At 35.2% G+C, this 26,050-nt stretch overlaps 1 protein-coding gene across 1 annotated transcript in view; it reads right to left on the bottom strand.

Moving 5' to 3' along the window:
* The window catches only part of STXBP5L (syntaxin binding protein 5L), a 408,526-nt gene that overhangs the window by 247,162 nt on the left and 135,314 nt on the right, over nt 1-26,050 (bottom strand). The window contains exon 6 of the mRNA XM_080822438.1: nt 434-568. Within this exon, the coding sequence (XP_080678564.1) occupies nt 434-568 (135 nt within the window). The remainder of the gene's footprint in view (nt 1-433; nt 569-26,050) is intronic.

Raw genomic sequence — 26,050 nt, 5'->3', positions numbered from 1 at the left:
AGTGAGCTACCAGCAATAAAAAAATATATGAACTGATCATGATTATTTTTACATAAAACTAAATATAATCATAATCTACTTGTCATTCCCACTGGAAGTGTCTATACTAAGAACAACTATAAAAAATGAGATGATTTCCATGTATAACTTTTAGAATAAGCCTAAATATTTTATCATCAAATTTACATACATAACTCCTAATTATTCAGACATCCTTAAATATTCAGAAAGTCTAAAATTAGAATGTTAATACTACAATATTTTTTAAAGTCTTTACAATTCTTTACAGTTCTAAATTATTTTAGCTGAAGTTTTCACTCAAATTAATCATAAATTAGTTATAAATGTTTCCAATAACTCTGTAATTTGACATGCTTTACAAACCATATGAAGTATTCAAGCCAAGTAAAGTGGTATTCAAGTTCAAACTTACAGCTCAATTGCCTTGTTCCACATGATAACATATCCAGAAAGAATGAAAGATTCAATATTTACAATATGTGTATTTCCTCTTTCTGTTCCAACATAGAGCCATTTACTCTGGAAAGGTAGATGACAGTAAGTAATTCTGAAAGAAAGAAAATTATAATTAAAATATCTAAATTTTATGTTTGGTCAGCATTTTATTTTCCTTATACTTATTAGGTAGTGATAGCTACATGAATAATAAAATTTACTATACACTCAAGTAACATTTAGTTATTAGTAGAGGGTAGAGCATAAATAACAAGAGTATACCATTAAAAACAATAATGATAACAATAACCACTATTAAGTGTCTACCATGGGCATTAACATATATTATTTCTAGTTCTCTTCAGAATTAGAGCACTCTAAGACAAATACATAATTCTATTTTATGAAGAGGAAACTGAGGCCAAGAACCTTTATTTTAGTTTCATTGGACTGGCAGCTAGTAAGTAGAAAAATCAGGATTTAAATCCATTCCTGTTTGGTTGCAAAATTAGCAAATTTCTACACTGGTGGTTTTTCTTTGGTAGTATTCACTTCAAATAGAAATTAGGTACATCTAAAACATACATTTCAGAGTTAATCAGAGAATTTGTAGCTTTCTTTCATAAGATCATAAATTATTTACTTTTTATGCAGATGCTTGGCATCTTAATAGTATAAAGTAAGCTTATAAGATCAGAGATCAACTCTACTATTCCTTTATTTTTTTGTACTACCTTTATCTGCACAATGGGCCTTCTGACCAATTCTAGGAAATTATTCTATAGCCAAAGAAACCATGATTCCTATGAATAAAATCTGGGAATTTACCAGAATCTTCTATTCACTGCATATCATATTTTGCCTACTCCCACTCATTAATCACTCATAAAAAAAGGGGGAGATGAGTTCACAGTTATCCCTTGCCAAAACCTGTTACTGAATCACAACATTTCCTAGAATTTATTCAGAAAAAGAGCTGGTACATTGTTAAAAGAGGAGGACAGAATTCTGACAGACAGGCAGACAGACCAATATGGAATGTAAATGGACCAAAAAGGAATGTAAATGGTAAATTCACAACAAAATTCCACCTTCACCTGTACCTCTTTTTATATAAAAGTGAACATCCAGTTTGTCGAATTTATATTCTCACTCTGGTTCTGAATTATTAATTAAATAATTAATTTATATTCTCACTCTGGTTCTGAATTATTCAACAGAAACCAAACTTCATCTATTCAAAAGTATTTTCCAGAAAGCCCCTTGCACATTACAACCAAAAAACTAGAAACCTTGCTATTAAATATGAACTTATGGTTAATTGAAGATCTAATTAATGTGTAACCTATATGGTATTGAACAATTCTTATTAAAACCCAAAGTCTAGAATCGCTGTTGTCAAGGGATATTTAATAATTTCCCACAGGAAGTAACTTGATGGTCATGTTTTTAGGCCATGAAGCATCTATTTTCAATTCAGTGTAAGTAGAAAAAGGAAACTCATTTTTTTAAAGATTTTATTTATTTATTTGACAGACAGATCACAAGTAGGCAGAGAGGCAGGCAGAGAGAGAAGGGAGGAAGCAGGCTCCCTGCTGAGCAGAGAGCCCGATGTGGGGCTCGATCCCAGGACGCTGGGATCATGACCTGAGCCGAAGACAGCGGCTTTAACCCACTGAGCCACCCAGGTGCCCCAAAAAGGAAACTCATTTTAAAGAGGATTTGAGATCACCTTTTCTGAATCACAAGGAGAGTAGAAAAAAACACTAATCCAATAAAAGTAGACAAAAATTTAGGAGTTCAGGTAGAAAAAGAGCAAACTTCAATATGACATAGTCATTTTCAAGGTTAAGAAGAAAAGGCTGATATCCAGGATCTATAAAGAACTTCCCAAACTCAACACACATAAAACAGATAATCATGTCAAAAAATGGGCAGAAGACATGGACAGACACTTCTCCAATGAAGACATACACATGGCTCTCAGACACTTGAAAAAATGTTCATCATCACTAGCCATCAGGGAGATTCAAATCAAAACCACATTGAGATACCACCTTACACCAGTTAGAATGGCCAAAATTAGCAAGACAGGAAACAACGTGTGTTGGAGAGGATGTGGAAAAAGGGGAAAACCTCTTACACTGTTGGTGGGAATGCAAGTTGGTACAGCCACTTTGGAGAACAGTGTGGAGATTCCTTAAGAAATTAAAAATAGAGCTTCCCTATGACCCTGCAATTGCACTACTGGGTATTTACCCCAACAATACAGTAGTGTAGTGAAAAGAAGGGCCATCTGTACCTCAATGTTCATAGCAGCAATGGCCACGGTTGCCAAACTGTGGAGAAAACCAAGATGCCCTTCAACGGACAAATGGATAAGGAAAATGTGGTCCATATACACTATGGAGTATTATGCCTCCATCAGAAAGGATGAATACCCAACTTTTGTATCAACATGGATGGGACTGGAAGAGATGATGCTGAGTGAAATAAGTCAAGGAGAGAGAGTCAATTATCACATGGTTTCACTTATTTGTGGAGCATAAGAAATAACACAGAGGACATTGGGAGATGGAAAGGAGAAGGGAGTTGGGGGAAATTGGAGGGGGAGATGAACCATGAGAGACTATGGACTCTGAAAAACAATCTGAGGGTTTTGAAGAGGCGGGGGGGTGGGAGGTTGGGTGAGCCTGGTGGTGGATATTATGGAGGGCACGTATTGCATGGAGCACTGGGTGTGGTGCATAAACAATGAATTCTGGTACCCTGAAAAGAAATTTTAAAAATAAATAATTAATTTAAGAAAAAAAGAGAAGAAAAGTCTAAAAACTTCCAGGTTTCCATAACGAGACCTGAAGTAAGAGGCAGAATTCCAATAAAAACAATCTTTACAGTATAAGAACAGTGGAATACATGAAAAAGATCCAATTACGATTAGTATTCCTTGAACCAATACTGTGAAATTCTCCCTCATTCCTATTGACAAGAAACTAGACCCTTGATAACAAAAGGGTTTCATCTTATGTTCAATGTTCAACTGATAGGTAGTGGTTAAACAACTAATGAAGACCCCAGACTTTATTTGAACCTAATACCAATAAAAAAGAGTAAAGAGATTTATTTAAGATGCTTGACATGGGAGAGGGAGAGGCCATGATTATACTTATGCTATATATTTTATAACCCTAATAAGTAATCAATACTTTATTGAATTTAATTTATTGTATTTAACAGCTATACTTTTATTCGTAATGCATTTCCACCACCATCACCTGCAAACTGAAGAATTTTCTGTTATATAGGAACCCTGGAAAAATAATATTTTTCCTGTATCTATATTCACTATCATTCTCTATAGTAAATCATTTAAGACACTGTTAGTGTTCTTTCCATTTATCCATTAATCCAAACTTCACCAAATAATTCATTATAAAAAGCACTGTCCTTGATTACAACACATTACTCTTTTCTACTCATAAAAAATGCCATGCAATAGGAGAAATAAGACAAGTAGACCAGTAAGAAAAATAAAAGTAAAGTGTGTGAATTGCTATAAAGAATTGAAAGAAAGAAGGGATTAATTCCAGTAAGGGCAATCAAGGAAAGCTAATGTAGAAAACTTTATTTAAAATGGGCGATTACATTAAAGATCACGTAATTCTATAATATGAAATATGTGTCACATATGTTACATAAGCATATGAAATAAACAAAATCAATGTTTTCAAACTTGAAGAATGTACAGACCTTTAAAATTTTTTTGCTTATCCTCACTTTTGACTGACTTTTACAAATTCTTCAACTCATTTATAAAAATGGCTGTTATGTATATATAAAACAAAAAATACAAAATAAATACAAATAAAACTACAACTAGAATTCAAATTAATGACATTAGTGTATATGACAGATGGATTCTTTTAAAGAAGTAATTAACCTCATGATATGTTTCTAACTGCACAGATTCTATTGAATTTTGTGTATCTATATTTATTCTACCTTTTCCTTTTATCACTTGTCTCTACTTGAACAGTTCTGAATTCTATTCCATAGTACACCATCACATAATTTTACAATCCTATGGCATGAACACATAATACATGTGCATAGTCAACTTCTATTATTTTATTAATCCACAAAAATTAAAATGACACTATTTGGTGCCAACATAATCATCAACACAAATTTAACTTCACATATTGGACCTGTGTGACAGTATTTTTGAATGAACTGGTTTGTTCAAACCATTCAGAATCTTTCCATTAGTGTAATTATAAAAATAAAAATATTACAGTCAGAAATTACTATGGAAAATTTATAATTCCAAGACCATGCCTATGGTTCCTAATTTGAGAAACACTGTCAACACAAGTCAAAAATATGTTTTAAAAAAGTAAATGGTTAAAAAAAAAATGTAAATGGTTTCAGGTGCCTGGGTGGCTCAGTCAGTAAACTGTCTGCCTTCGACTTGGATCTTCCCGATCTCAGGGTCCTAAGATCCAGTTCAACATCAGGCTCCCTGCTCAGCGGGGAGTCTGCTCCCTCTGCCTCCTCCCTCCTCTGCTGGTGCTCTGTCTCTGTCTCTGTCTTCCTCAAGTGGATAAAAAAAATCTTTAAAACATATACAAACCCAGTAAACGGTTTAAAATTATAGAAAATTTGCTGTATGAAATTGAGTGGGAGACTTCAAGTTTGAAACTTTTTTCCCCTAAGTTTTAACACAGCTCAATTTTAGTCTTATTTTTTTCTCCAGATTCCAGGTAGAACCTCTACTAGCAGACATGATGACTCCGGGTCCAGTTCTTTCTATAGTGTTTATAATTATACTTTACAACCAAATTACACTCAGAATCAGGTGTATTCTGCATATTAAAAATATAAATGCCAGAGAGGAAAATTCAGCAGTTCTGTAGCAAATCTAGCAATAATGTTTTAAACTCTTTCTGGGTGGTTTTTTGATGCACAACCACAATTAAGAAACTAAATTATGGCAATAATTCTTAATCTTTGGTATAAATAAATATTTCTACATTCCAGGTACACAAATTGTTACTCATGAACTTGGGATGGAACATATGACTGATATTTTAACAAGTAACCTCAGTACTTGCTATTCGAAGTCCATATACCAGCATGGATATCACTTGGAAGCTTAGTAGGAATTCAGAATCTCAGACCCTATCCCAGAATGCAGCACTGCATTTTATGAAGAACCAAAAGATTGGTCATAAAAAAAATTAAAATTTAGTTAGCACTTACTCGCTGATTTTATTACAGATAGCCTATGAACCACATTTTATGAGATACTGTTCAGTAGTTGAAAGACTGCTGCTAATTTACAATTCAAATTTTAGGATAAGAACTTAAATTACTGTTAGTAATAGGGATAAAGCCTTGTAGCTATGTAGTTCCCCCAAACTGAGCTAATGATGGTGATAATAAGAACACATAAGAGCCATGGAAAGAAATAGCTAGCTACCCTAACACTCCCTCAGCATCTTAATTCAAAGACTGATACTTAGGAGTTTTAGTGGAAAAACTCAAATCATATAAAAGAGAAGATAAAGAATTAAAAATTTTCTAAGAAAAAGAATGCTAATTTTAGACAATCTGTACTAGACAGAATTTAAATAACGAAACAAAATTAAAACGATAACTGATAATTTAGTTGAGTTTCATTCACAGTCTTAATGAACTAACCAAATAGTAAAAAACTTACAATTATTTGGAAAACTATCAAACATAAAGAAAATTTTTAAAATAGGCCAAATCTTTACACTTCCATAGGGAATAACATCATGATTTCCGGCAAATCCAAGTCTGAGAAGCATATTCTCATTCTCCTCTAGCAAAAGAAATAACATTTTCTACCTTTATTTAAATTCACAGAGTATTTCACCTTCTGAATGAGAAAACTGAGTTAGTGAATGCCATGTGGGGAACTGGAATGAGGCACTGCTATCCTGTACAGTAGAAGTAAAATAAGGAGTAATAATTATAACCTACCCAGCAGTTTTTTTTTTTAATTTTAAAATTTTTTATTTCTTTTCAGCGTAACAGTATTCATTGTTTTTTCACCACACCCAGTGCTCCATGCAATCCGTGCCCTCCCTAATACCCACCACCTGATTCCCCCAACCTCCCACCCTCCACCCCTTCAAAACCCTCAGCAGTTTTGAAGTGCCTTTCCCTATCTTTGGAGTTAGTAAATGCCAATGGGAAAACCTGAACTACTTGAACTTTTAGTAACAAGTTGACATCTGTCCTTCTACTGTCAGAACAATGTCAAAACAACCCACCACAAACAGAAGGTCTAAATAAGACCTACAATGTTACAACATAATATACAAAATATCCAGTTTTAATAAAAACTCATTCATCATACCAAGAAATAGGAAAATCTCAATTTGAATGAAACAAAAAGGGTAAGAGATACCAACACCAAGATGATAAAGATGTTAGAATTCACAGATAAATATTTAAAGGAGTTATCATAAAAATGCAACAAGCAATTATGAATGACAAGAAATGAAAAATATCAGACTCAGCAAAGAAACAGGAGATAAAAGCCAAATGCAGGGACGCCTGGGTGGTTCAGTGGGTTAAAGCCTCTGCCTTCGGCTCAGGTCATGATCCCAGGGTCCTGGGATCGAGCCCCGCATCGGGCTCTCTGCTCTGCAGGGAGCTTGCTTCCTCCTCTCTCTCTGCCTGCCTCTCTGCCTACTTCTGATCTCTGTTTGCCAAATAAATAAATAAAATCTTAAAAAAAAAAAAGCCAAATGCAAATTTTACTACTGAAAAAGACAACAAAGAAAATTTTAAAAATCTATGCATAAGCTCAATAGCCAAATGGAGGGGACGGAAAATAAACTCCATGAACTCACAGATAAAACAATAAAAATTATCCAATCTGAACAACAAACGGAAAATAGATATTTAAAAAAAAATCCAGAGACTCAGAAACCTGTGATACAAAAAAGAAAAGATCTAGCAATCATGTTATCATGGCCCTGGAAGGAAAGGAAAAGAAAATGGGACTGAAAAACTAGTTTAAAAAGTCATTTTTAAAACATAATAAACTTGGTAAAAACACACAAACAAACAAACAAAAGATTCAAAAAGCTGAGAAAAACTAAACAGAATAAACCCAAAGAGATAAAATTAGGACAGATCTCAGCCAACTATGTAAAAAAGAAAAAAAAAAAAACTTGAAAGCAGCAAAATAGAAATAACACCTTAACTACAGGGGAAAATATTCTAATGACAGCAGATTTCTCACCAGAAAACCAAAGGCCAAAAGGAAGTAAAAACACTATTCAAGGGCTTAAAGGAAAGAACTATCAATCCTAGAATTCTATACATCCCCCCAAAATATCCCTCAGGAATAAAGAAGAAATCATGGCATTATTAGGTGAAAAAAAATAAGAATTTGTCACTAAAAGACAAACTCTAAAAGAATGGTTAAAAGGAGTTCACTAAACAGAAAAAAAGATCAAAGAGACTTTTTAATATCAAGTGTGAATAAAAACTATAGGGAGAGTAAAAATATGGTTAAATTCAATATATTTTCCTCCTTGCTTTGAGTATCCTAAATTATGTTTCATAGCTGAAGTAGAAATTATAACATAGTCTGATCCAGTTCTAAATACAGAGACTGAAAATCTATTTAAAATGGAGAAGTAAGGGAAAATTAAGAAAGGAAAGATCTTTGTACTTCATTCAAACTGAGAAAATTCAATAACAGTAGTTTCTGATGAATTGTTTATACATAATAAAATGTCTACAGCAACCACTCAAGAAGTGAAATGATACAAAAAGATACATTAAAAACTATACATAAATCAAAATGGCATTCTAAAATTAAAAAAAGGTCAATTAAACCACAGAAGGCAAAAAAATAAAAAACCCAAAAAACAACAAAAAAAACAAATCCACATTTGAATGAAAAATAAGCAGACAACAAAAAATAGAGAACTTAAGCACTAATGTATCACTAATTACATAAAATGTGAACACCAATTAAAATACAGGTTGGCAGAGTGAATTAAAAAAAAACTACCTATTATATGCTGTGCATGAGAAATTAATTTCAATATATTGACATGGGTGGCCTGAAAGTAACAGGAAGTTCAAAGATATTTAATACAAACATTAATCAAAAGGAAGTAGGAATGGCTATACTAATACCAGATAAAAGAAAAACAAAACAAAACAAAACAAAACTTGGAAGGTGAGAAAATGACCACACCATTTTTTAAAGATTAAAAGATCAATTCACCAAGAAGACACGGCAATCCTAAATGTGCATGCCCAAACAACAGCCTGCAAATTAAGCGAAGTAAAAACTGAGAAGAGAGAAAGAGAATCCATGATTCTAGTAGATTTCAACACCTGTTCCTAGTAAATCAGCAAGGATATAGAACCCAACACAATCACCAGTCAACAAAACTAATTGACATTTATAGAATAATCTGGCAAACAAGAGCAAAACATTCTTGTCATCACAAGACATATAACAAGATACACCACAGTGTGGGCTAAAAAATAAACTCCAACAAATTTAAAATAATTAAGTCATATAGAATGTGTCCTCTAAACACAGTGGAATCAAATTAGAAATCAACAAAAGTAAAATAAAACAAAATCTTCAAATACTTGCAATACACTTCTAATTTATAGGTCCTAAAAGTCTTCACAAGGGAATTAAAAAAAAACACAAGAAATGAGAAGTTTTGATAAGGATGTAAAGAAAAAGGAACCCTCATATACTGTACATGGGACTATAAGCTTCCACAGCCACTGTGGAAAACAATATGGATGTTTCTCAAAAAATTAAAAACAGAATTACATTATGATTAAGTAATTCTATTACTAGGTATTCACCTAAAGAAAACAAAAACACTAATTCAAAAAGATATATGCAATCTCATATTTATTGCAGCATTATTTTTTAATTTAAATTCAATTAGCCAACATATAGCACATTAGTTTCAGATGTAGTGTTCAATAATTCATCAGTTGTATATAACACCCAATGCTTATCACACCATGTGCCTTCCTTAATGCCCTTCACCCAGCTGCCCCACTCTCCCACCTACTACCCCTTCTGCAACCCTCAGTTTGATTCCCAGAGTCAAGAGTCTCTCATGGTTTGTCTCCCTTTCTGATTTTTTCCCATTAAGTTTTCCCTCCTTTTGCCTCTGATCTTTGCACTACTTCTTCTATTTCACAGATGAGTGAAAGCGTATGATAATTGTTTTTCTTTGATTAACTTATTCCACTTAGCATAATACCCTCCAGTTCCATCCATGTCAATATAAGTGGTAGTATTCATCCTTTCTGATAGCTTAGTAATAATTTCATTGTATATACAAACCACATCTTCTTTATCTATTCCTCTGTTGAAGGACATCTCGGCATCTTCCATAGTTTGGCTATTGTGGACATTGGTGCTATGAACGTTGGGGTGCAGGTGCCCCTTCAGATCACTACATCTGTTATCTTTGCAGTGATACCCAGCAGTGCAATTGCTAGGTGATAGGGTAGCTTTATTTTTAACTTCTTGAGGAACCTCCACACTATATTCCAGAGTGGCTCTGTCATCTTACATTGCCACCAACAGTGTAATAGCATTCCCCTTTTTCCACATCCTTGCCAACATCTGTTGTTCTCTGTCTTGTTAATTTTAGCCAATCTAACTGGTGTGTGGTGGTATCTCATTGTGGTTTTATTTGTATTTCCCTAATGAAAAGTGATGTTAAGCATTTTTTTCATGTGTCCGTTGCCCATCTGTATGGTTTCTTTGGAGAAATATCTGTTCATGTCTTCTGCACATTTCTTACCTGGAATATTTGGTTTTTTGGGTGTTGAGTTTGAGAATTTCTTTATATATCTTGCATGCGAGCCCTTTATCTGACATGTCATTTGAAAGTATTTTCTCCCATTCTATAGGTTGTCTTTTAGTTTTCAATTGTTTCCTCTGTTGTGCAAAAGCTTTTTGTCTTGATGAAGTCCTAATAGTTCATTTTTGCTTATTTCCCTTGCCTTCAGGGATGTGTCTTGCAGGAAGTTGCTGCACCCAAGGTTGAAGAGGTTGCTGCCCAAATCCTCTAGGATTTTGAAGGATTCCTGTCTCACATTGAGGTCTTTCATCCCTTTTGAGTTTATCTTTGTATATAGTATAAGAGAATGGTCCAGTTTCATTCTTCTGCATGTGGCTGTCCAATTTTATCAACTCCATTTATTAAAGAGACTGTCTTTTTTCCAATGTCTACTCTTTCCTGCTTTGTCAAAGATTAGTTGACCATAGAGTTGAGGGTCCATTTCTGGACTCTCTATTCTGTTCCATTGATCTATGTGTCTGTTTTTGTGCCAGTACCATGCTGTCTTGATGATCACAGCTTTGTACTATAGCTTGAAGTCAGGCATTGTTATGCCATCAGTTTTGGTTTTCTTTTTCAACATTCCTTTGGCTACTCAGGGTCTTTTCTGGTTCCATGCAAATTATAGGATTGTCTGTTCCAGCTCTGTGAAAAATGTCAATGGTATTTTGATAGGGATTGCACTGAATGTGTAGATTGCTCTGGGTAGCATAGATATTTTAACAATATTTATTCTTCCAACCCATGAGCATGGAAAGTTTTTCCATTTCTTTGTGTCTTCCTCAATGTCTTTCACAAGCATTCTGAAGCTTTTAGAGTACAGATCATTTACCTCTTTGGTTAGGTTTACTCCTGAGTATCTTATGGTTTTTGGTACAATTGTAAATGTGATCAATTCCTTAATATCTTCAATCACATTGTTAGTGTATAGAAATGCACCTGATTTCTGTGCATTGATTTCTTATCCTGCCACATTACTGAATTGCTGTATGAGTTCTAGCAATTTTGAGGTAGACTCTTTTGGGTTTTCCATATATAGTATCATGTCACCTGCAAAGAGTGAGAGTTTGACTTCTTTGCAATTTAGATGCCTTTTATTTCTTTTTGTTTTCTGACTGTTGAGGATAGGACTTCTAGTACTATGTTGGACAGCAGTGGTAGAGTGGCCATGCCTGTTGTGTTCGTGACAAGGGAAAAGCTCTCAGTCTTTCCCAATTGAGAATGATATTTGCTGTGGGCCTTTCATAGGTGGCTTTTATGATATTAAGGTATGCACCCTCTATCCCTTCACTTTGAAAAGTTGTTTTTGTTTTTGTTTTGTTAAAGATTTTATCTATTTATTTGACAGACAGAGATCACAAGTAGGCAGAGAGGCAGGCAGAGAGAGAGGAAGGGAAGCAGGCTCCAAAGACCCCGGGATCATGACCTGAGCTGAAGGCAGAGGCTTTAACCCACTGAGCCACCCAGGCGCCCCTGAAAAGTTTTAATCAAGAAAGAATATTGTATGTTGTCAAGTGCTTCTTCCACATCTAATGAGAGGATTATATGGTTTTTGTCCTTTCTTTTATTTATGTATTGTATCACATTGATTTGTGGATGTTGAACCAAAGTTGCAGCTCAGGAATAAATCCCACTTGGTCATGGCGAGTAATCCTTTTAATGTACCGTTGCATCCTACTGGCTAATATCTTAGTGAGAATTTTTGAATCCATGTTCATCAGAGATATTGTCTGTCATTCTCCTTTTTGATGGGTCTTTGGTTTGGGGATTAAGGTAATGCTGGTCTCATAGAATGACTTTGGAAGCTTTCCTTCCATTTCTATTATCTGAAACAGCTTCAGTAGAATAGGTATTATTTCTTCTTTAAATTGTCTAGTAGAATTCCCCCTGGGAAGCCATCTGGCCTTGGACTCTTGTTTTTTGAGAGGTTTTTGATTACTGCTTCAATTTCCTTGCTGGTTATTGGTCTTTTCATATTTTCTATTTCTTCCTGTTTTGGTTTTGGTTGTTTATAAATTTCCAACAATGCATCCATTTCTTCCAGGTTACGTTAACTTGTTGGAATATAGTTGCTCATAATATGTTCTTAAAACTGTATCTCCTTGGTGTTTTTCATTATTTCTCCCCTTTCATTTTATTAATTTGGGTCCTTTCTGTTTTCTTTTTGATAAGTCTAGCCAGGGGCTTATCAATCTTATTAATTCTTACACAGAATGAGCTCCTGTTTCCATTGATCTCTTCTACTGTTCTTCTGGGTTCTATTTCATTGATTTCTGCTATAGTCTTTATTATTTCTCTTTCTCCTGCTGGGTTTAGACATTGTTGTTCTTTTTCCATCTCCTTTAGGTATAAGGTTAGCTTGTATATTTCAGATTTTCCAAATTCTTTGAGAGAGGCTTGTATTGCAATGCACTTCCCTCTTAGGACTGCCTTTCTTGTATCCTAAAGGTTTTAAACAGATGTATTTTCATTCTCATAAGTTTCCATGAATTTTTAAAATTGTTCTTTAATTTCCTGATTGACCCATTCATTCTTTAGAAGGATACTTTTTAATCTTCAGATGTTTAAGTTCCTCCCATATTTCCTCTTATGATTGAGTTCAACTTTCAAAGTATTGTGGTCTGAAAATATGCAGGGAATAATCCCAATCTTTTGGTATCAGTTGAGATCTGATTTCTGACCCAGTATGTGATCTATTCTGGAGAAAGTTCCATGTGCACTCAAGAAGAATGAGGATTCTCTTGTTTTAGAATGGAATATTCTGTATATATCTGTGAAGTTCATCTGGTCCAGTGTGTCATTCAAAGTCCTTGTTTCTTTGTTGATCTTCTGTTTAGATAAACTATCCATTGCTATGAGGGGGGTGTTGAAGTTATCTCCTGTTAATGTATTATTATCAGTGTGTTTCTTTACTTTGATTATTAATTAGTTTATAAAATTGGCTGCTCCCATGTTGGGGGCATTAATATTTACAATTGTTAGATATTCTTGTTGGATAGATGCTTTAAGTATGATACAGTGTTCCTCTTCATTTCCTGCTACAGTCTTTGATTTAAAATCTAATTTGTCTGTTATGAGAATTGCTACTCCAGCTTTCTTTTGAGTCCATTAACATGTTAAATGATTCTCCATCCCCCTCACTTTCAATGTAGAGGTGTCTTTAGGTCTCAAACGAGTCTCCTGTAGGCAGAATATAGATGGGTCTTGCTTTTCTATCCAACGTGATACCTGTGTCTTTTGATTAGAACATTTAGCTCATTTCCATTCAGAGTAACTATTGAAAAATATGAATTTATTTGATATATCCATGTATTTCCCATGAAGTCCGTTTCTGTAGATTGTCTCCATTTCTTTCTGGTCTATGTTACTCTCGGGGTCTCTCTTTGTTTATAGGGCCCCCCTTGATATTTTTTGCAGGACTGTCTTGGTGGTCACATATTCTTTTAGTTTCTGTCTCTCCTGGATGATCTTTATCTCTCCTTCCACTCTGAACGTCAGCCTTGCTCGATAAAGTATTCTTGGCTGCATGTTCTTCTCATTTAGTACTCTGAATATATCATACCAGTTTTTTCTGGCTTTATAGGTTTCTATGGATAGGTCTGATGTTAGTCTGACGTTCCTCCCTCTGTAGGTTAGGAGCCTCTTGTCTCTTGCTGCTTTCAGGATTTTCTTTTTGTCTCTGAACTTCGTAAGCCTTGCTATTATACGTCAGGGTATTGATCTATTTTTATTGATTTTTGGGAGAGATCCTCTCTACCTCTTGGACATGAATGCTTTTTTCCTTCCCCAGATTAGGGAAATTCTCAGCTATGATTTGTTCAACTATACCTTCTGCCCGCCCCCCTTCACCCTCAGGCACTCCAATAATTCTGACGTGGCTATGTTTCATAGCATCACTGATTTTTCAAAGCGTCTCTTCATGGGCTATTAGTTGTTTGTATCTCTTTTCCACAACTTCCTTCCTTTCCATCAACCTGTCTTTCAGATTACTCACTCTCTCTACTGCCTCATTCACCTTACTTGTCTGAGCATCCAATTTAGCATCTCAGTTATAACATTTTTAATTTCAGCCTGATCATATCTCATTTCTGTACTAAGAGATTCTCTAGTGTCTTTCATGCTTTTTTCAACCTCAGCCATTAACTTTATAATTGTCAACCTGAATTACATCTTTGACATCTTAATCCATATTACTTAGATCTATAGCAGAGAATATTACCTTTCATTATTCCTTTTGTTGTGAATTCCTCCCTCTAGTCATTTTGCCCAGAGAAGATAGGATGAGTGAATCAAAAAATATTACCACAACCCAAGCAAAATACACACCAAAATCCTCACAGGCTGGACAAAACAGGGTGATTCACTTGTTCCTGAGTGAATTTTGGTCTCTGTGTTAGAAGACACTAAATCCCAAAATTGCAAAGAAAGCAAAACTTTATATATACAAAAATAAAACTGAATAGTGAAAGGGAGCCCAAAATGAAGCATATATTTATAAAAAATAGATGTAAAAAATGAAAGTTAAAAAGCAACTTAAAAACAAAGAATTGATAAAATAAGAAACTAGTTGAAAAGGGAAAAAAGAAAAAATAGAAATGGAAAATTTTAGACTTCAAGATAAATGAATCATGAGGAAGAAAACTCTAGTTCTATATACTATTTTCCCCTAGTGCTAGAGTTTTACAGTCTTGTGGGATCTATAAACTTATAGTGCACCTGTTTTTCCAGTTGGTCTGAGGGACGGGTGCTGCTTCTCAGTTGTCTTTGCCTAGACAGAGTTTCACTGTCCCTTGCCAGGGGCTGGGCTCAGTATAAGTTGGTCCTCTCTGTGGCTTTTGTTCCCAAAGTCTTTCTGAGTCTCTTTAGAGGATCAAAATAAAAATGGCCATGCCCTGATCTCCGGCCCCAGAGCTGAAAGATTGCTGCCTCCTCTCTTCAGTAAACTCTCTGGGACAAATGGTCCTCACTGTGTGTGCCAAACTCTTCAGACTCCTGCACCATGTGCCCAGAGCAATCCTCCTGGGAGGAGTCTAAGGGTCCCACATTATTGCCCTTGTGGGGCCCTTGCACTGAGAGTGGTTGCAGGATCATGCAAGAACCTGCTCCGCCCCTCCCAGGGGATGATGGATGGTCTCCACGTTTGAGTCCATTGCAAGGTGCCCAGGTGAAGAGCATTCACCTGACGGGGCAGCTCATGGTTTATGGTGACCTGAGGTGGGAACCCCTTCTGGGCTCACTGACCATAACCAGTTTCTGCACTCCACTGGTTGGGCATGCTACTGTCTCAGGCATCCCCATTAGTTCTGTGACTCCTGAGATCCTGAGAGCATAATGACCCACCTGAATTCTGCCCATTTCATCCCCTGAGTCCCTTTCAGACAGAGGTATCTCTCACTGGAGCAGATTTCTAAGGGTTCCAATTTTGCCCTCCAGGGCTATATCACTTTCCAGTAGCTGGATTATGGAGGCCCTCCCCACTCCATTTTTCTTCCAGTATCTCTCCTCAGATTTACTTCTCTGCACCTCCTACCTTGTAAAAAGCAGTTGCTTTTCTACTTGTAGAGTTCCAGATATTTTTTTCTTATATCTCAGGCTGAATTCATGGCTGTTCAGAATGGTTTGATAGTTATCTAGCTAAATTTAAGGGACAAGATGAAACAAGGTCCCCTACTCTTCTGCCATCTTGTCTTCTCCTTGCAACATTATTTATAATAGCCAACAAATGGAAGCAACCTAAGGGTCGATCCATGGACGAAGAGATAAAGAAAATGTGGTGTGTATATATATACAAAACAGAATATTACACAGCCATAAAAAGAATGAGATCATCCTATTTGGAACAACATGGGATAGACCTACAGAATATAATGCTAAATAAAATAAGCCAAAGAAAAACAAATACCATATGATTTCACTCATGTAGAACTTAAGGAAAAAAAAATGAACAAAGAAAAAAAGAGGAAAAAAATAGATGCTTAAATACAGATAACAAATAAGTGGTTGCCAGAAGAGAGGTGGGTGGGGGAATGGATGAAATAAAGGGTATATTTATCTTGATGAGCAATGAGCAATGTATAGAATTGCTGAATCATTATGCTGTACATCTGAAACTAATATAACAATGTATATTAATCATGCTTAAATAAAAAGTTTGTATCCTAAGCTCATGGAAAAAATTACATTGAACTGAATGATAACTGCAAATATATGAAATCAAAACTCATGAAACAAAGCTAAAGCAATGCCACAGGGGAATTTATAGCACTAAATACTTACAGTAGAAAAGAGAAAAAGTTTCAGGTCAATAATTAAGCTCCCACCTCAAGAACCTAGAAAAGTAAGCAAAATAAACCTAAACCAACTAGACAAAAGGAAATAATAAAGAGCAGAAATCAATGAAATTAAAAATAGGAAAGCAATGGAGATGATCAGTAAAACAAAAAGCAGGTTGCCTGAAAAGTTTAATAAAGTTGAAAAATCTCCAGCAAGATACATAAGTAAAAAAAAAAAAAAAAGACAATTGACCAATATTAGAAATGAAACAGGGAATATCACTACAGATCAGGCAAATATAATATAATAAATAACAACTCTATACAAATATATCTGACACTGTAGGTAGAATGGACCAATTCCTCAAAAAGCAAAAATTGGCACAATTCCCCAAATTTGAAATAAATTGAATAGTCCTATAACTATTTAAAAAATTTAACTATTTTTAATTTCCAGAAAAGAAATCTTCAGGCTCAGATTCACTAGTGAATTCTAACAAACATTTAAAGCAGAATTGAAAATCTTTACCAGAAAATGCAAGTGGAAAAACTTCCAAATTCATTCTATGAGACCAGCATTACCTTGATACCAAGACAGATAAGGACTCCACTAAAAAAGAGAACTACAAGCCAATATCCCTGATGAACACAGATGCAAAAATTCCCAATAAAATACTAGCAAACTGAATCCATCAGTACATTAAAAGAATCATTTGCCACAATCAAGTGGAATTTATTCTAGGGATAAAAGTATGGTTCAGTCTTTGCAAATCAATCAATGTGATACTTTACATTACAAGGGAAAGGATAAAAACCATATGATCATCTCAATAGATACAGAAAAAACATTTGACAAAGTACAACCTCAATTCATTATAAAAACTTTATATAACCCCTCAACAAAGTGGGGTTAGAGGGAACATACCTCAACACAATAAAGGCTATCTATGAAAAACCCACAGTTAATATCCTAAATGAGGAAAATACAGTTTTTCCTCTGTAGTCAGGAACAAGATAGGGATGTCCACTCTCACCACTGTTATTTAACATAGTACTGGAAGTCCTAGCCACAGTAATCAGACAGAACAGACAGAAAAAAGGCATCCAAATAGAGGAAAGAAAGAACCAAAGAAAACAAGGAAAAAGTCAAACTTTCACTATTTGCAGTTAATAAGACTATATATATATATATATATATATAACCTGAAATGTTCCACCAAAAACTTAGAACTGATGCACAAATTCAATAAAGTTAAAGGATACAAAATCAATGTACAGAAATCTGCTGCATTTCTATACACCAATAATGAGGCAGCAGAAAGAGAAACCAGGAATAAATCCCTTAATTTACAATTGCACCAAAAACATTAAGATATTTAGGAATAAACTTAACCAAAGAGGTGAAAGACCAGCACTCTGAAAACTATAAATCACTGATGAAAGAAACTGAAGATGACACAAAGATATAGTAAGACATTCCATGATCATGGGCTAGAAGAACAGTTGTTAAAATGTTTATGAAATAAAGGGTATAATTAACTTGATGAACAATGAGCAATGTATAGAATTGTTGAATTATTATGCTGTACATCTGAAACTAATATAACAATGTATGTTAATCATGCTAAAATAAAAAATTTGTATCCTAAGCTCATGGAAAAAATTAATCTACACAATTAATGCAAATCTACACATTTAATGCAAACCCTATCAAAATACCAAAAATCCTGAAATTTGTATGAAGCCACAAGAGATCCCAAATAGCCAAAGCAACCTTGAAGAAAAAAAGCAAAGCTGGATGCATCACAATTCTGGACTTCAAGTTCCATTACAAAGCTGTAGTGATCAAAACAGTGTGGTACTAGCACAAAAACAGTCACAAAGATCAATGGAACAGAATAGGGAATCCAAAAATGAGCCCACAACTATATGGTCAATTAATCTGTGACAAAGCAAGAAAGAATACCCAATGGAAAAAAGATAGTCCCTTCAACAAATGGTGTTGGAAAAACTGGACAGCAATAGGTAAAAAAAACTGGACCACTTCCTTACACCATACAAAAAAATAAATTAAAAATGGATGAAAGACCTAAATATGAGATAGAAAACCATAAACATCCTAAAGAAGAACACAGACAGTAACCTCTTTGAAATCCAACCATAGCAAGTTTTTGCAAGATATGTCTCCTGAGACAAGGAAAACAAAGCAAAAATAAACTACTGGGACTCTGTCAAGATAAACAGCTTCTACAGAGTGAAGGAAACAATCAACAAAACTAAAATGTAACCTACAGAATGGGAGATGATATCTGCAAATGAGGGTTAGTACTCAAAATATAAAAGAACTTATAAAACTCAACATCCAAAAAAACAAATAATCCAGTTAAAAAATGGGCAGAAGATATCAATAGATATTTTACCAAAGAAGAAATAGAGATGGCCAACACATGAAAAGATGCTCAAAATCACTCATCATCAGGGAAATACAAATCAAACTTCAATGAGATATCACTTCACACCTGTCAGAATGGCTAAAATTAACAACAGAAGAAACAACGGTATTGGTAAAGATCGGGAAAAGGGGGAAACCTCTTGAACTCTTGCTGGGAATGCAAACTGGTGCAGCCACTCTGGAAAACAGTACAGAGATTCCTCAGAAATTTAAAAATAGAACTACCTTACGATCCAACAATTGCAGTACTAGGTATTTACCCAAAGAATACAAAATAATAATTTGAAGGGATACGTGTACCCCGACATTTATAGCAGCAATATCAATGATAGCTACATTATGAAAACAGTACAGTGTCTGTTGGCTGAAGAATGGATACAGAAGATGTGGTGTATATAATATACAATTGAATATTACTCAGTCCTTAAAAAGAATGAAATTTTGCCATTTACAACAACATGAATGGAGCAAGACAGTATTATGCTAAGAGAAACAAGTCAGTCAGAAAAAGACAAATGCCACTGACTTCAGTCATATGTGGAATTTAAGAAAGAAAACAAATGAGCAAAGGAGAAAAAAAGAGAGGCAAACTAAAAAAAGAGTCCTAACTATAGAGAACAAACTGATGGTTATCAGAGATGGGATGTGGGAGGGGTATGAGTTAAATAGGTGATGGATATTAAAGAGTGAACTTGTGATGATCATAGGTGTTGTATGGAATGTTGAATCACTACGCTGTACATCTGAAACGAATATAACTAACTGGAATTTAAATACAAACTTTGAAAAAAAGAACAACTAATTGTATACTTTAAATATATAAAATTTTAATTTGCCAGTTAGAACTCAAAAAAGAGTGTGAGTTAAGGAGGAATAAACTACACATCAATACTCCCCAGGAATACAGACATAAAAGTCCTTAATAAGAAATTAACATACAATTATGCAGTATATAAAAAGGTCAAGAGGGGCTTATTCCGGGAATATAAGGTTAGCTCAACACCAGTACATCAATGTGATTCACCATATTAACAGGCTAAAACAGAAAAGTAACATGATCACACCCATGATGAAGAAATAGAATTTGACAAAATTCAATACTCATTCATGATAAAAACTATGAAAAATGGTATTAGGGAGTATTTTCTCAACTTAATAAAGAGCAGCTACAAAATCCTGTAATTAATAGTGAAAGACTAAATGTTTTCCCCTAAAATCAAGAACAAGGCAAGGATGCCTCCTCTCATCACTCTTCTTCAATATAGTATTGTAAATTGTATCTGGAGCAAGAAAGCAAGAATGGAAATAAAACATGTAGGTAAGAAATGAAGAAATAAAGCTTTTCTATTTGCAGAAAATATGATGGTATACATAGAAAATCCCAAGGAATCTACAAAGAAATTCTTAGAACTAATAAGTGAGTACACCAACATTACACCATACATGATAAACACAGATAACTTAATTGTGTTTGTACATAATAACAATGAACATGTGGAAAGGAACATTTAAAATACATTATCATTTAAACACACTCAAAATATGACATGCTGAGGTATAAATATTAAAGAAATATACAACTTGTATGCTAAAAACTACACAATCCAGATGAAAAAATGAAAGATCTAAGTAAAAAAAAACATACTATGGTCATGTATAAACTCCCAAAATTGAACCAGGAAGAAATTGACAACCTGAATAGACCGATATATAGTAACGAGATTGAAGCGATGATCAAAAACCTCCCAAAACACAAGAGCCCCGGACCTGATGGATTCCCTGGGGAATTCTACCAAACTTTCAAAGAAGAAATAACACCTATTCTCCTGAAGCTGTTTCAAAAAATTGAAACAGAAGGAAAACTTCCAGACTCTTTTTATGAAGCCAACATTACCCTGATCCCCAAACCAGGCAAAGACCCCACCAAAAAGGAGAATTGCAGACCAATATCACTGATGAATATGGATGCTAAGATTCTCAACAAGATCCTAGCAAATAGGATCCAACACACATTAAAAAGATTATCCACCATGACCAGGTGGGATTCATCCCTGGGTTACAAGGATGGTTCAACATTTGCAAATCAATCAATATGATAGAACAAATCAATAAAAGAAGAGAGAAGAACCACATGGTCCTCTCAATTGATACAGAAAAAGCATTTGACAAAATCCAGCATCCGTTCCTGATTAAAACACTTCAAAGTATAGGGATAGAGGGAACATTCCTGAACTTCATAATATCTATCTATGAAAAACCCACAGCAAATATCATCCTCAATGGGAAAAAGCTCACAGCCTTCCCATTGAGATCAGGAACACGACAAGGATGCCCACTCTCACCACTCTTGTTCAACATAGTATTAGAAGTCCTAGAAACAGCAATCAGACAACAAAGAGAAATAAAAGGTATCTAAATTGGCAATGAAGAAGTCAAACTCTCTCTTCGCAGATGACATGATACTTTATATGGAAAACCCAAAAGACTCCACCCCCAAACTACTAGAACTCATACAGCAATTCAGTAATGTGGCAGGATACAAAGTCAATGTACAGAAATCAGTTGCTTTCTTATACACTAACAATGAAAGTACAGAAAGGGAAATTAGATAATCGATTCCATTTACTATAGCACCAAGAACCATAAGATACCTGGGAATAAACCTAACCAAAGAGGTAAAGGATCTGTACTCGAGGAACTACAGAACACCCATGAATGAAATTGAAGAAGACACAAAAAGATAGCAGACCATTCCACGCTCTTGGATCAGTAGAATAAACATTGTTAAAATGTCTATGTTCATGTATTTTAATACTCAATAGAGCAAAGATGTATATTCACACTTTTATAAAACTCAGACAAGACACTTTCATAGGTTTTGTAGACATGCTTTTCTAAAATTTATATGGAAAGGCAAAGGAAGTAGAATAGCTAAAGCAATTGTGAAAAAGAATAAATAGGAATAAGTCTACCCAATTTCAAGACATAATATATAGCTATAGTACTCAAAACTGTGTTATTGGCAGAAAGACAGAAATACAGATCAATTGAATAGAACAGAGAACACAGAAAAGTAAATCCACTTAGTATGTACAACTGACTATTGAGAAATATGCAAGGCAATTCAATGAAAGCTCAACAAAAGGTATTAGAGGAATGGATATTGTGACAAAAATAAATCTCAACCTAAATTTTAAACATTATACAAAAATTAACTCAAATCACACACTTAACATGTAAAATAAAACTTTTACCCCCCCCCCCAAAAAAAGAGGAGAAAATCTTTGGGAACTGTGACTAAGTAATGAATTCTTAGATTTGATGAAAAAGTATAATCCAAAATGAAAAAAAATAATAAATTGGGCTTCATCAAAACTTAAAACATTTTTAGTAGGGGGGGCAAGATGGCAGAGGAGTAGGAGACCCTATTTCAACCGGTCCCCTCAATTGAGCTAAATATCTACCAGAGCACTCTGAATACCCATGAAATCAGCCTGAGATATAAGATTATACACTTCTGGATCTCTACAGGGGCATAAGATTGTCAGTGGAGAGGTACAGAAGTGTTGGGAGTGTGTAGACTGATATTGGAGGATAAACAGAAGAGGGAGGGAGCCACCAGAAGTGACCCATTGGAAAGTAATGCCCCAATACAAAAGTTCCCTGTGTTTGGGACAAGCATTAACTTGGAGACTGATTAACAGCATTCAAAATAAACAAACCAAAAAACCCAAAGGGTCTAAAGGGGCAATTGTTGGGATCAGGTGGCCACAGGCACGAACATAAGCCCACAGTCTCAGGACAGCCACAACCAGTGCCCATTGGTGCCTGAGAGAGCCTGCTATGGACTGCAGTTGGAGGTCCTTGGGTCCACAGCTATCTGCTGCCTGCACCGCCACCAGGGCTGAGTGCACCCAGCGCAGGCATGGGCTCCAGACAGTAGTCCCAGAAATGGCAGTCACCAGGATTGGGCTCACTGGTGGTTTTAGTGGCAAAGGGGTACAGAGACAATGGGGGCCTCGGGCGGCCACTGGGATGGTGATTGTGGGTGCAAACTGCCTGTGGAAGGTTGAGGTGTTCAATGGAGTTAGCAGAGGAGGAGTCTGTGTGTTCTGGACCATTCAGAGGGGAGCTAACTGTGGTTTCTCTCTGAGGCAGAGGTCTGGGTACAGACAGTTTACTTTGCTATGACCCTCCAAAAAGGGGCAAAAAGCTGCCAAAGAACAAAAACTCCCAGAGAACAAAAGCCTGAAAAACCGGTTTCCACAGAGCCCAGCCCCTTGATAGGAGGCAGGGCAACTAAGCCCAAGCAAGACTGACTGAAAAACAATGTGGCAGGCCCCACCCCCAGAAGACAAGCCAAAAGAACAAGAGGACAACCACCACAGGGTTCCCGTAAAACTGTAAAACCCCAACATCAGAGGAAAACAATATATTAAGCTCCCAGTATTGCCCCAAAACATGTATATTTCATAGATACAACTTTTCTCTTCCCCCTTTTTTATTCGTTCTCATGATTCTTATTCATTTATTTTTTTACCTACTTATCATTTCAACTAGATGTTTAATACAACTTATTGCATAATAACTTTTTAACTTGAACCTTTTTCATACATATGCCTTTGTTTCTTTTTTCTTCTTTTTTAATTTATATATATAGATATAAGCTTCAAGGTAGTCCTTTTTACCTATTCAGGACCACACTATATATATACCAGTTTTAATTTCCCTGTATCTCTGGAAAGTTAAGTCTCTTAACAAAGATAATAAGAGATACCCAGGAAGAACTGAAATAATCTTCCTCACCCACATCTAGGGTTTATAACCACCTTCCCATCTTATTCTTTTGTCAGTGTTTCTGAGTGTTTGTTTTTGTTTTTGTACTTTATAAAACTTATTCTTGGTGTTAATTTTGGCTGGGTTTTTCTTCTTCTTTTTTTTTTTTTTCTTTTGTTGGTCTTTTGTTTTTTGCTTTTGTTTTTGTATTTTATAAATCTTACTTTGGGGGCTCATTTTGGCTGGATTTTTTCTTTTTTTCTCTCTCTTTTTCTTTTCTTTTCTTTTTGGAAGTGACTTCCAATTGCTCCAAAACTTTCCAGGGTACACCTTTCCTGGATTGTGACTGATATACTCAGCTACACATCCCCTAAACCACCTCTCCTCAAAATGACTAAGAAGAGGAACACCCAACAGAGGAAAAATTCAGAGAATGTGACCTCTGCCACAGAACTACTGGATATGGACATAAACAATATGTCAGAAACAGAATTCAGGGTAACAATTATCCACGCAATGGCTAGGTTAGAGAAGACCATTAGTGGCAACATGGAATCTCTAAGGTGGAAGTGAAAGCTGATCTGGGAGAACTTAAAAATACTATCAGTGAGATCCAATCTAATCTAAATACTCTAACAGCTAGGGTAAATGAGGCAGCAGATCAAATTAGTGATCTAGAAGACAAATTGATAGAAAGGAAGGATCAGGAGGAGGCCTCTAACAAATAGCTTGGAAGCCATGAAAACAGAATTAGGGAAATAAATGATACCATGAAATGTTCCAATGTCAGAAATATTGGGATCCCTGAGTGGGTGGAAAGAGAGAGAGGGCTATAAGATATAGTTGAACAAACCCTGGATGAAAATTTCCTTAATCTGAGGAATGGAACAAGTGTTCATGTCCTAGAGGCAGAGAGAGCACTCCCACCAAGATCATCGAGGGCAGAAAGACCCCCATGTATATGATTGTGAAATTTGAGAACCATAAATTCAGAGAAGCTGTCTTAAGGGCAGCTAGGGGGAAGAGATTCCTTACATACACAGAGGAAGGACAATTAGAATAACGTCAGACCTATCCACAGAAAGCTGGCAAGCTAGAAGTGCTGGCAAGACATATTCAGGGTACTGAATGAGAACAACATACAACCAAGAATACTTTATCTGGCAAGACTGACATTCAGAATGGATGGAGAGATAAAGAGCTTCCACAACTGGCAGAAACTGTAAGAATATGTGAACACCAAGCTGGCCCTACAAGAAATATTAAGGGGAGAGGGTCTATAAAAGGAGAAAAACCCCCAGAGTGATATAGAGCAGAAAATTACAGAGACAATCTATAGAAACAAGGACCTTATAGGGAACATGATGTCAATAAATCATATCTTTCAATAATCACTCTCAATGTGATCAGCCTAAATACTCCCATAAAATGGCACAGGATTGCAGACTGAATAAAAAGACAGAATCCATCCATATGCTGTCTACAAGAGATGCATTTTGAACTGAAAGATACATCCAGACCAAAAGTGAAGGGATGGAGAACCATCTTTCATGTCAATGGGCCTCAAAAAAAAGCTGGGGTAGTGATTCTCATATCATATAAATTAGATTTTAAGCTAAAGACTGTAGTCAGAGATACAGAAGGACACTACATCATTCTTACAGGATCTATCAACCAAGAAGATCTAACAATTGTAAATATTTATGTCCCCAACATGGGGGGCAGCCAACTACATAAAACAACTGTTAATCAAAATAAAGAGTCATATTGATAAGAATACGTTAATTGCAGGGGATCTCAACATGCCAGTCTCAGAAACAGACAGATCATCTAAGCAGAAAATCAACAAAGAAACAAGAGCTAGAGCTTTGAATGACACACTGGACCAGATGGATCTCATAGATACATACAGAATATTTCACCCTAAAGAAGAACATTTATTCTCTCTTATATTTTTTAATAAAGCCATTCCAACAGATGTGAGGTGGGGTTATGGTTTTGATCTGCATTTTCCTGATGATCAGTAATATTGAGGATCTTTTCATATTACCTGTTGGCTATTTGTATGTGTTCTTTGGAAAAAATGTCTAACACCTTCTTTCCCCATTTTTAATTGGATTTTTTGCTTCTTTGCAATTGAGCTGTATGCATACAGCATATTTTGGATATTAACCCCTTTTCAGATAATATGGTTTGTGAATATTTTTTCC

The sequence above is a fragment of the Martes martes genome (genome assembly GCF_963455335.1).
Source record: "Martes martes genome assembly, chromosome: 1".
In the NCBI taxonomy this organism is placed as follows: domain Eukaryota; kingdom Metazoa; phylum Chordata; class Mammalia; order Carnivora; family Mustelidae; genus Martes; species Martes martes.
Note: the sequence above shows the minus strand (reverse complement) of the source record. Positions and strands in the feature narration are given on the sequence as shown.